Source organism: Eublepharis macularius, chromosome 2, assembly GCF_028583425.1.
Source record: "Eublepharis macularius isolate TG4126 chromosome 2, MPM_Emac_v1.0, whole genome shotgun sequence".
Lineage (NCBI taxonomy): Eukaryota > Metazoa > Chordata > Lepidosauria > Squamata > Eublepharidae > Eublepharis > Eublepharis macularius.
The window spans coordinates 96,047,251-96,059,721 of NC_072791.1; the positions used below are offsets into that span (position 1 = coordinate 96,047,251).

General features: G+C 40.8%; 1 protein-coding gene across 3 annotated transcripts in view; it reads right to left on the bottom strand.

Moving 5' to 3' along the window:
- PPFIA1 (PTPRF interacting protein alpha 1) overlaps positions 1–12,471 on the bottom strand; it is a 124,101-nt gene that overhangs the window by 78,027 nt on the left and 33,603 nt on the right. For all 3 annotated transcript variants that reach the window (XM_054970189.1, XM_054970188.1, XM_054970190.1), the window contains exons 4-9: positions 10,401–10,565; positions 6,764–6,838; positions 5,574–5,675; positions 4,419–4,640; positions 1,640–1,786; positions 593–727 (exon numbers count right to left, since the gene is read on the bottom strand). In XM_054970189.1, coding sequence (XP_054826164.1) covers positions 593–727; positions 1,640–1,786; positions 4,419–4,640; positions 5,574–5,675; positions 6,764–6,838; positions 10,401–10,565 — 846 coding nt within the window. The remainder of the gene's footprint in view (positions 1–592; positions 728–1,639; positions 1,787–4,418; positions 4,641–5,573; positions 5,676–6,763; positions 6,839–10,400; positions 10,566–12,471) is intronic.

Below are 12,471 nucleotides of genomic sequence, written 5' to 3' on the forward strand. Positions count from 1 at the left end.
AAGAAAATGCATTTGCATTGTTTCTTCTCTATATTGCCCCCACCCCATTGCCTCTAATTTTAGTACTAAAGGGGGGGGGGGAGCAAGAAGCAGCAAGCAGAAATAAGGACGTTTGTCCTTTGTGCAAATTCTACCTTCCTAAGCTTGGAAGTATGTTCCAACAGTTTAGTATCTTTAGCTGCAGAGATCCCAGAAGACAAACGGTCAGGCTAAAAAGCCAATAAAGAACAGGAAAAGTAACAGAAGAAACAAGAATGAAGACTGAAAAAGACACTGAGAACCCATTTGTAACTATTCAATATAACACTGCTTCAGGATACAAATCTACATCCAACAGAAGTCAGAGGACAACTTTATAACAGAGCTGACAGGAGCTGCACAAGCAATATCCAAACATTTAAAAGCATGAATTGTTCATATATCACAGAGCTAAACAACAAGGTAACTCAGTGTACAGTTATCTGGGTTTTTATTAACCCAGAACAAAAAAACCCAAGAACATGAAACAAGGGAAAAATTACTGTGTAAGAGAGCAAGCTATTTCAGTTGAAGAGAAGAAAGTTTTTCACTATATTACATATTGTATTCCTACCTTAGTAAGTGCAGCAACTCTTTGAGCCAATTCAGCCTCAACCTCTGGCAGAGTTTCAGCTTTTCTCAAAGTCTGCTGTAATTTTTGCTCAGCTAGTTCCAGTCGTTCTTGCAACTGTCTATTCTTATCCTCACTCTAAGGACAAGAATATAGGATGTTTGCATATAATCACTGCTGCAGGTAAAATAGTGATCTATGTCAGATGTTCCTTTCACCAGTTTTTTTCTCCGGTTGAGTCATATTGTGAGCAAACACCAAAATATGCAAGTACTGTAGAGTACAGATTTTGCAAGGTAAAATCTGTTGTGAGTTTCAGGGATGCCTCATACATTAAACTGCTCAGCTCACACCTAACTACTGCTCACACAGTCTATTTCTAAGGGCAAACATGAAAAAATTCTGAGAACACAGGACAATTTTTCTACCATTGAAGACATACTACAAAAGCAAGAACGGAACACCTAGATTAAACTTTTATAATTAAAATAAGCTCTTTAAAACGCTGTTCTGGATCATGACGCTGACATGGATCATCATTGTGGATCGTAATGCTGATACCATTACAAGCAGCTTCATTCTTTGGCTCATGCCCAGCTATGAACAAAGCCTCCGAGTAAATTATTAGTTATGCCAGCATCTAACTTAGGGTTGCCAAGAGACCAGGCAGAGCAGTGATTTGGATGGGGGAGAAGGATGGCTATCAGTGATGTTGTGACATCACTTCTGGGAAAACTCATGTGTTGTCACAATTCTTTAGAAATCGCTGGAAACTCTATGGTAAAACCATAGTTTCTGGAGATTCCTAAAGAGGACTGATGTTACTTCTGGGGACCAGGATCTGATGTCAGTCCTCGCTAGGAATCCTCGCTAGGTATCACACTTAGGTCAGTACATTAACATGGCTCTGAAAAAGTGGCTGCCACATTACTTGCACTTCTACAAAGGGGTCTCTAACACTGTCCTGTATCAAGTATACTCAGTATAGAATAGGATGCTATCATAACTTGGAAAAGCTTTACACTATTCATTTACACCATAAGTAACTACCTGTCGGTGTAGAGAATCTTTATTAGCAATTTCATTTTCAAGTTTATCATTGAGGTCATGCACAGATGTAGCTTCACGTTGTGCAGCGAGGTAGCGTTTTTCAAGAGTTGTGATACGTTCTTCCATATCTTCCTTTTGAGCCATGGCCTAAAATTGAAAGCATTTGTCAGCAATTCCTAATTTTTTTGGCATCTGGTTTCCATTACTGTATTTTTAATAGGAAGTCTTGAAAGTTGGATATAGACCCAAGGTCACCTAGCTGACTTCAAGTGGAAGAGCGGGGACTAGAGATGGGCACGAAACGGGGGAAAACAAACCCTGAGTTTCGTGGTTTGTCACGTTCCATGAAACATGAACCACGAACTTTCACAAAATTGTACCGTTTCGCAAAACAATTCATTAGGCTCATGATCTGTCAGATCCTGGGGCTCTATAACGGCCCCCTTCATACTCAGAGATGCCAAACTCACAGGAGACTTCAGCAGGCTCTCCTCCAGCCACCCTCCAAGTAGCTCTCTTCAGGCTCTCTTTGCTGACTTTTCCCTCCCATCCTCCTGCTTTCTGCTGCTGCTGGAAGAAAAGTCAAGCAGAGCAGATCTGCTTGGGTTTTCCTCTCTTCAGGTTCTATTTGCTCACTTTTCCTTCCCGTCCTCCTGCCGCTCTGACATGCCCTCTACCCCCCACCCACCTCCAAGTTCTTGAAGGAAGGGTTCCTGAAGCTGGCAAGCAGCAGCAGAAGAAGCTGCTGCGGCTGCTGCCACCGCCGCTACTCCGCCATCCCGTTCTTAAAAATGGAGAAGGGAAACAGAGAAGGGAAGGAGTCTCCGACTACAGTTCCCAGGTAAACTTGTGCAGACCCGCATTGCTCAGCTCTCAGGTTGGCAGGGAGAGCTGCCTATCAAGGTTATGTGGACTAAGATTGGGATTTCCATGGCAACAAAAGGTCTGCAGACATTCCAAGCCTATGTTGCCTAGGGAATCAATGGATCAGCAGCAGCCTGTCGGGCATTCATGAATCGAACTAATCGGCCCCAAAAGTTGTGGATTTCGTGAAGAACACAGCCCCACAAAATGCATTTTCACGATAAGTGAATCGGCCTCATTCATCACAAAATTTGATTCATATTTCGATTTGTGCCCATGTCTAGTGGGGAATCAAACCCAGTTCTCCAGATTAGAGTCCTGCCACTCTTAACCACTACACCAAACTGACTCTCAGATGTTATGAACTGTGTCTTACCAGGCTCTCAGGCTTGCCTTTTCATATTTGTTTAATGGAGGATTTTTCCCTTAGTGGGTAATCCTTCTCTTCCTGCCTAGAGTTCCACAGAAGTCCAGGATTGGCCATTTCTGGGGAAATGGTAACCAAACCTGAATAATGGGACAAGATCTATGAGGAATTTATAAAACCCTCCATCTCTAAAGTTCCATAACCTTTTCCATTGGATTAGTTAGCAGTTGGCTGCTGTTGGTGGGATGTGTGCCCTCATGCTGGGAAAACATGGACCATAACAGGCAGTTCTATAAAAGGAGTAAGGGACATGTAAGTTGCGTTAAGGAATACGTTAATTTCTGATCCATTAGGAAACCTTTTACTGCTCTCCTTTGTCTGGTTATCTTCAGTTACGAGTGCATATTTTTTTGTTTTCTTTTTTGCTAAAGCCTCCCATTTGGGAAGCCTTTCTTTTTCTGAGAAGAGTTACTAGCAGTTTTGTATTCATTTTTTGACTTTTTCTATTTTGACTGCGATCTTTTAATAGAACATCTGAAATCTGCTGGGGTGTTTTGTACACCCCCAGATAGCTTCCCCTTGCAATACAAGCAGCTCAGGCAGGGGAATTCAAGGGGGAAGGTGGGGTAATCTGGGCTCCCTTAAGTAAAAGGAAACTCTCAAATGCCAGGTGGGTGGCAGTGGTTTACCAAACCTCCATGCACACAGTGGCTAAGTCTGTTGGGCGGAAAGGAAGCAGAAAAGGGGTAATGGAGTTTGCTACACAAGAAAGGGGTTCTGTGGATGATGCCACCCACTCCCACTCTGGATGATGACAGGGTCCACACTTCTATGACAAGATATTGTGATAAAACAAGCTGTTGGTTAAAGAATTATTATTTTATCTCAAGTAGTTCAACATTAGCATCTGCCTGAGGTTAAGAGCTGCGGCAAACAACTGTAATGTTAAATTTTGAAAAGCAGTTTGTGATATGGCATGCTGTTCAAAGGAAAAATGTCAGGAATTCCACAGAGCTGGTATAAAACTATGTAAACTTTAAGGATTTAATCCTATGCACTATTACCTGGGAGTAAGCATAACTGAACAAAATGGGACTTACTTCTGAGCAGACATACATAGGATTGCACTGTAGGTTGGTCTTTGAATCCTGGCCTATGTGCTGATGGAATTCTAGTCCTTTGTTCATAGAATGACCTCTTTATTTTAATATCCATCAGTATTTATTTTACTGAATTATAAGCCCACACTGAAGTAACCTCATCAGACATGAAAATAAAAAATTATCAGAAACTTGTATTAAGTAATTTTTTCAGCAGCAAAACTTTTAAGATTTAGTGTTTTCAAAGCCTACACAATAGATTTTTTAATTATAAGGAATGCAATCAACTCTAAATGCAAGTTAAGCACTTCAGCGCTTATAGCTAAATAAATGTCACATACAGCAACACATTATCTTCATCTTTCCAAACCACAAATAATTTAGGCCAAGGGGCAATCAAGGTCCCAGAACACTGACTACTAATTAGTTAAGACTGACAATTTCTCACCTCTCGTACATCTCTTTGCAGCTTTGTATTCATTTCTTCAGATTTTATTAAATCTTTTCTAGCAGTGTCAAGATCTTCTTCCAGTTCTGCTACTCTGTTAGAAAGGGCAGTGATACGTTCTTTCATTTGAGCTTGCTCCTTAGTTTGCTTCTCAATGATATCTTGAAGTTCTATTACTTTAGCAAGGTCTTCATCATGACTCAGAGAACCATTGGAAGATCTCTGTGGGAGGTGGGAAGCTATTTTTATTCTTTAAAACTTCAGCACAATACATTTAACTGAACACTAATAATTTTTCCAAGTTAAGGTATTATGATTCAAGTCTGGATAAAAAATTAAAACTGAAAGTATATTCACACTCTACTTTCCAGGGAGAAGTAGTTCCAGGTTCTCAAATGACCCTCCCCGTAAGATGAAAATAAGGGCAGGTAAAGGAGATAAAGGGAAACTGCAACCAATAAATCAGAAGAGACTGAGACCTGAAGGGCAGCCAAGAAGGAACTAGAAAAGATCCTTAAGGATAAGGATGTGTAGCTGGGGACCAAGATAATTCATACTATGGTACTCCCTATTACTACGTATGCATGTGAAAGTTGGGCAATGAAGAAAGCTGACAGGAAGAAAGTTGAATCTTTTGAAATGTGGTGCTGAATAGAGTTTTACGGATATTATGGATGGTCAAAAAGACAAATAGGTGGGTTCTAGATCAAATCAAACCTGAATTCTGCCAAGAAGCTAAAATGACAAAACTAAGGCGTTTGCACTTTGAGCCCATCATAAGAAAAAACTCACTGGAAAAGACAATAATGCTAGGAAAGGTGGAAGGCAATAGGGAAAATAGGAAGACTCAAAATGAGATGGCTTGGCTCAATAAAGAAAGCCACGTCCTCCAGTTTGCAAGATCTGAACAAGGCTGTTAATGATAGGACATTTAATTCATAGGACCTTCATTTATAAGGTCATTATAAATTGGAAATGGCGTGATGGTACATAACACACACAACACACACAAAAGAGGTAACATTTAAATAAATGTTGTATATATTCAGTCATTACTTTGTTCTGGAAGTAACATCTAAGAGCAGTACTGTGTTCAGATTTCTTCACAGAAAGGAATGGATGAAGAGGTACTGGGATAAACGATTTTCTACCTACCTTTCCATTAGTGCTAGGTGTATTTTCCTGATCATGATTAACATTAGGCATCCCATCAGCTTGCGTTCTTTTCTGATTGTTTTGTTCTTTCAAAATCATTAACTGAAATATGAAATGAGAATGTTGTATCAGTTTACATAATTCAGAAGGATATTCATTTTGAAAGAGAAAAGGAACTTTTCTGGGGCCATGATATTTAAGAGACTTCCAGGTGAACCTGCTTAGCAGCTGAGATCTTCAGTCTGGCCCTGTACACATAGGTGCAGAAAGGTCTTCTGTACAGCACCACCTTAACTGTGGAACCCTCTCCCACAGCTACTTAATTGGCACCTAGTTTTTTTAGTTTCAGGCACCTGTGAACACTTCTATTCTCTCATGGTTTTGGTTTAATTTGTCAACTTCTATATTCCTTTTGGTATGGATTTTTTTCCCTTGCAGCCTGAGTTTTGTGGAATTACGGAAGGTAAGGGCCTGTGCTGGCTTACTGAACCTGCTGCGTGGTATGGCAAGCAAATGTAAATTATTGTTTGTACTGTGGTTTTAGTTGTTTATTTGTAAACCACCATGGATGCCTTGTGCTAGGAGGATATGGAGGAAAATCTTTTAAAACGTTAATGATTTACAGCAACAGTATTTCTAAAACTGACAAAAAGCCATCATGACAAACTATATAACACTACAGTATTAAAGTACAATTAACATTAATTCCCACAGTATGTTTACAGGATATTTATCAATCAAATACTTGAGGTATACTCAAAGTAGAGTTTTTTTGTGCTATGTTTTTCTATTCATGATGACTGATTTATGACAGCCATATTTATCAAATAATATTAAGTACATGGCAGTGTCAACTAGTTCTTTGAGCCAACAGGAACATTTCTGTAGCAACATTGCTATTGAAAGCTACTTGCACAGGCAAGTGAATCCAGATAAACCCCATAGGAATTTGATTCCTAGCATAACCATACCTGCATGGAGCCAACTGACATGACCACATTCATCATATCACTTATGCAGTAAATTTGAATCAGCCCTTACAATTCTGGAAAGAATGAAACGCACCAGTGCTTTTATACAGGAACTTCCATGTACACAACAAAGCTTCCCCTTCCCATCACAGTTCATTATATTACAGACAATCGGGGGACTCCTCAGAGTTAATAAGTTGGATTTTTGTTTTAACGTACCTCCTTGTGTGTAGTACCTAGTTCTTCTTCCAACAAGCTACATCTTTCAAGTGCTACTCGCAATCTTTCCCTTACCTGAAAAAAGTAAAGGTGAGCATCAAGAAATTCTACCAGCATTAGTGAAAAGTATGTATGCAGATGTTTTGATTGCAAACTCAGTTTTTTAAAATTCTGATAATGGGAAAAAACACATTATTTTTGCATTCCTAAATGCAATAAAGTACTCACTGACATATGATTATCTTCTGGATCATACAAGGCAAAGACAAAAACATTACACTAATCATTAGTTATCTGAGATGACAATGTGGTCAATTAGACACAGTGGATTGATTAAGATTATGTAAATCTTTTTTTTATCTTGTAATTTCATTTCTTAAAATTACAATTACAATTAATTCACACTGGTTTGTGAATAAATAGAGCCTTTCTACTACCTAGGATAATAATCTAAAGCTTTCATATAGGGGAATGGATCTAATTCTGCTCATGAAAAATAGAGTTGTAGTTACCTGCAACCATTGTTCATCAAGTTCTGTGTAGGCACACACTGAGACTGCACGTGCACAGACCTGCCAACTGGAGAAGTTTCTGTCATTTCCAAAGAGCTCCATTAGGGGGCCACTTCTCCCAGTCACACCTAAAGGGCCATGTGACTACCCAGGAGAAATTACCCCTTCCCCTCAGTTCTCCTGAGTAGCCATGACCTCATACTGGACCTTGCCAGAGAGTTCACAGCAGGGTAGGGGGAGCGTGCCTGCACAGAAGAACTCAATGAACAATGGTTATAGGTAAGTACAACCTTATTTCATCTTCGTTCTTTTGTGCAATCCCACACTGGGAGATTATCAAGCTACACATAATATAATAATGAGGAGGCAGGATGAATTTCTCCAAGGCATATTTTATTAACATCAGAATGAGCAGCAGTAACAGTGTGTGTGTGTATATATACACATACATAAACACACGCACATATATAAAAAACTGAAGAAGCATCTGCAAGTTGTGCCAGTAGGGCAAACAGAATTTATAACCTTTTTCTCCTCCTCCTCTTCTTCGGCAAACAGAGATTGTAACACTGCTCTGGCCACTGTGTGGAATTGACATCTACAGCATAGCGCTTAACAAAGGTGTCTGATGAGGCCCAGGTAGCTGCTTTGCAAATGTCTGATATCGGCACGCCTTGCAAAAAGGCTGAAGAAGATGCTTTAGATCTGGTAGAATGAGCCTTCAGATGAAGAGGGCTCTGGACAGCAGCATGTTGGTATGTCAACTGGATGGCAGAAACAATCCATCTAGAAATGGTCTGAGCTGAAACCTGTTTTCCCGCATTCATGCCCCCAAAGCACACAAATAAATACAGATCAGTACAAAACTCCTTTGTCCTATCCAAATAAATGACAACGCTCTTTTGATATTTAATGAGTGTAGTGCTCTTTCTGCCCTGGGCTGTGGGCTTGGGAAAAATACAGGCAAGGTGATATCGTGAGACAGGTGGGAGACAAAACCTTTGGTAGGAACTGGAGACTTAGATGGAAGACCACCCTGTTTTCATGACATTTGAGAAATGGTGAGTCAGCCTTGAGCACTAACAACTCACTTACTCTCCTAGCTGAGATGACTGCTACCATGAAGTTCACTTTCAATGACAGTAGCTCCAAAGTGAAAGTGGCTAGGGGTTCAAAGGGTGCTAATATTAGATGTGACGGCACTAAAGACAAGGACCACTGTGGACTCAGTGGCACCCTTGGGAGATAAAGATTAAGCATTCCTTTGAGAAACTGGCAGGATTTTTGATGGGAGAAAACAGACTTGCCTTTGACTTGACCATGGAAGGCAGATATGGCTGCCAGGTGGACATTTAGGGATGTGGTAGTCAAACACTCTGACTTCAAGTTATATAAGTACTCAAATATTAAGGGTAATGGGCAACTTTTTTCTGTAGTGTCATTACTCTGCACCTATACTGCCCATGTTCATCTGCTGCTTTGACAGTCTAATAACCTCTGTTTGCAGCAGGTTGACAAGGGATATCTTGTCCTCAGAGATCAGAGATGTAGGATGACCATTTTTCCTAAAGGTACAGCTGGTAAGCACCCATAACGGTATGGAAGTTATCAATGCAGAGGTTTGGTGTAGTGGTTAAGAGCAGAAGGACTCTAATCTGGAGAACCAGGTTTGATTCCTCACTCCTCCACTTGAAGCCAGTTGGGTGACCTTGGGTCAGTCACAGATCTTCCAGAGCTCTCTCAGCCCCACCCACCTCACAGGGTGATTGTTGTGAGGATAATAACACTTTGTAAACTGCTCTAAGTGGTTTTAAGTTGTCCTGAAGGGCGGTATATAAATTGAATGTTATTATTATTATTAAAGCAAACACAGAGTATTGCTTTCTGCCCATACCATCAAGTTTCCTGCCCTCCCTATCAAGGGGAGCAGAGTGTACACCCACACAGTGATGCTGCACTCTTCAGTAGCAAGTGAAGAAGGTGGTGGGTGCTTCACCAGGGATGGCCAGGTGTTGCTTTTCACCTTATTCATGAGTTCAATCTTTTTCGATGTAGTAAGGAGCTCTGTCGGCTTATCTCTTATGTAAGTAATCAGCTCCTTTAAGCATTCAAGAATGGGGAATACTATAACTGAGGGTGAATGGGCATCTAAGAATCTTATCTTTTGTCTCTGGATCTAACGAAGACATTCAGGTCTAATGCTTTAGCCATCCTGGACATGTGTTCTGAGAAGATTCAAAGATGTGAAACCTGAAGTTTGGCCCACATTGTCATCAGGTGATGGATCCAACACTATCTGATGCTCATGAGCAGCAATGCTGATGAGCATAAGATAATGGTGCCAGTTCTGACTAAGGGCGTGGATCCAACTGATGATGGCTACAATCTCTCAGACTCAAAGAGGAGTAAGATCGAGAAGTCTCCATCTGCACCCTGGTGGAAGTTCTTCGATCCAGCATTGGTGCCATGGATCTTTGGGGGATCCCTAAGTCACAGAGCTCGGTCTCGCCTTCAGAGAAAGACCACTCTGGAGAATTTAGGTGAGGCAAGGGAGTTTTCGGGGTAACTGGAACAATCTCTGATTCAGGGGTTTAAATGCCCCTTTCCTGAAATGGGTATTTAAACTCCTTGACCCGAAGCTTCCCAAAGCTATACAAACAGCTTCGGGAATCTTTGATTCGGGATTTCTGAAACGGACCTATCACGCTGGGGCAGTTTCAGAAATCCCAAACCTTTGCGAGGCGGGTCTGATTCGGGTATTTTTCCTAATTGGAAACCCGAACTGCACATCCCTCTTCCCTCTGCATTCCTCTGTGATCATTCTGTGATCCTGAGGATTGGGAGACCCACTGGAACAGTATGACATGTGGCACATGAGGTTACAGAAGCATGAAGGAAATGATGAAAATGAAGGACTCCCCTAACACTGAGCAGAAACAACTTATACTTCCTTTTGGATCCCAGTCATAATCCACATGCCTCCTGCAATATCAAATCATTAGCTCAGAGACAAGACAATAACGTATTTCTATTCATCTACAATCATACTAATTATTAGTTATTGCTTCATAACGAATTCATAAATAACTTGTATAATCAGTACCTCGGCAACTACCTTTCATTACCTTTTCATCAAGGGCTTTATGATGTTCAAATAGGGACTTTAGTGCCTTCAGAACTTCAACTTCACTGGAAACTCCTGCTGGAGACTGAGCCTGTCGTTTTACAACTGTCATTCTAAGAGACCGCTCATGCCGCGAGACAAGACATTCCAAATGTTCAAGCAGCAGCTGGAAAACAAGAACAATCAATGGCCTTCTCTAGACGCTTTTGGAAATAGTATGGAAGAAAATTTCCTCAGGGAAGAGCATGCTATCTGAAACAACTCTTATGCCTACAGTTTATCTTTGCCACTTCCCATGGTTCTTATGCTTATTTTTAAATTTATATTCTGCTTTTCTCCCTAATTAGGACCCAAACCAGCTTATCACATCATTCTTCCCATCTCCACTTTAGTCTCCCAACCACCACCTTATGAAATAGGTTAGGTTGAGAGACTGTGATGGGCCCAGGGTCACCCAGTGAGCTTATAAGACATAACAGAGATCCCAAACCTATTGTCCCAGGTCTAAGTAAGACACTGGAAACACTACACCATGTTAGCTGTGCTTCTCTACCTTCTTGCAACAGACAAAGCCTGAAACCTTACTAGTGGGGTAAGGTTTCTGAGGAAAGTGTCCTGCGTAAAGTGCAGTGGGAAGTGGTGCAGTCGCTAAGTAGCTAAGAGGTACTATTGTTACTGTTGGGACAGAGCTGTTGTCTCAAACTCCCTCTTTTTGCTGTTGCTATTTGTTGCCCTTTTTTTCCTTCTCTCTGTGTCTCTTTTTAAAAATGGAACTCAAGAGAGCTTCTGCTAATCCTACCTCACAATACCTTGGCAGAGAGAGAACAGCAAGTACCAGGCAGTTACTTTGCCCTGCCTACCATTCCCAGGAGGTGGCACCTAACCTAACTGAGAACCTAATCTAACTGAGAAGGAACTCTTATCTAAAAGAAAACACTGTATCAGTTTAGTTCAAATTTTATTTATTGTAAAGAAAGAAACAACATCAAAAGAAAAAGAAAAAACGTAAGAACCTACTTATTCTAGATACTAGTCAGCAATTTTTTTTCAAATTTCTGTATGCTTCCCAAGCCCAGTGTTTGTTTGAACCCACTTTTTCTGAGAGCTTATCTTTTGTATTCACAGAACTGAAATGACATGGGCAACATCTGGTCAAATCTCCTAAGCTAAAGAAGGGCTCATTTACATGGCCTCACTACCCTACTAACTTCTTGACTCTTTGCGATATTTCCAGACACTGAATTATTCCAATTTAAAAAACTGCTTACTTAACATAATTTACACAGAAGAATCCAGATTTTTTAGCATTAAATTTAAATGCCATTGAGACAATGGGTTCAGTTCTACAAACCATGAAAGGAAGTGTTTCGTGGATTGAATCTCTCCCCCTTATCCCTAAAAAAGCTGCTCCTGAGGATCAAGCTACTCTTACGCACAAAGACTCAGTTCCAGACTAGCGTTTCCACAGACATAAGGACTAGTCTGCAGAATATGACTTTTCCACCTCCCTCCTCCTATGGGATCCAGAAAAGTCCCTCAGTTCTGCTATTTAGGGTTCCCTGTTCCCCAAGATCAGAACTCAGAAGGACATTTCAGGCAGCTAAGCCAGGGGGAGGGAGTCAGAAAGTCATGCTCCATTCTTGTGCCTGTGGAAATGCTAGTCTAGATGCAAGTCAGAGGAAGATATAGTACGAGGGGTTGCAGCTGGTAAGGAAGAAAATTCAGCAGGAAGTCATTCTTTCCTATCTTGCACAGGCTCTTCCAAGAATACAGCAAGTGTTTTTGGGAGATGGGGTCTGTAGCAGCATTACTGTTCCAAACCCATTCCACATCGAACTCTGTTCAAGGGTCTGGAGCTGCTTTGGGGGGAACAAAGAAAGCAGTGGCAGGAACGGAAAGAGTTCCATGTCATGAGCGCCTTCCATTTTGGGTTCATAGGATCAAAGCACTGAACTTATGTAGTCCTGTAGTTGGTAAGTCAGTCCATAAAGAATATATGGGTGTGAGAGATCTAAACTTATGTGCATCTAGCTAATTAATGCATTATCCTAAGTTGCTTAATTTGATTATAC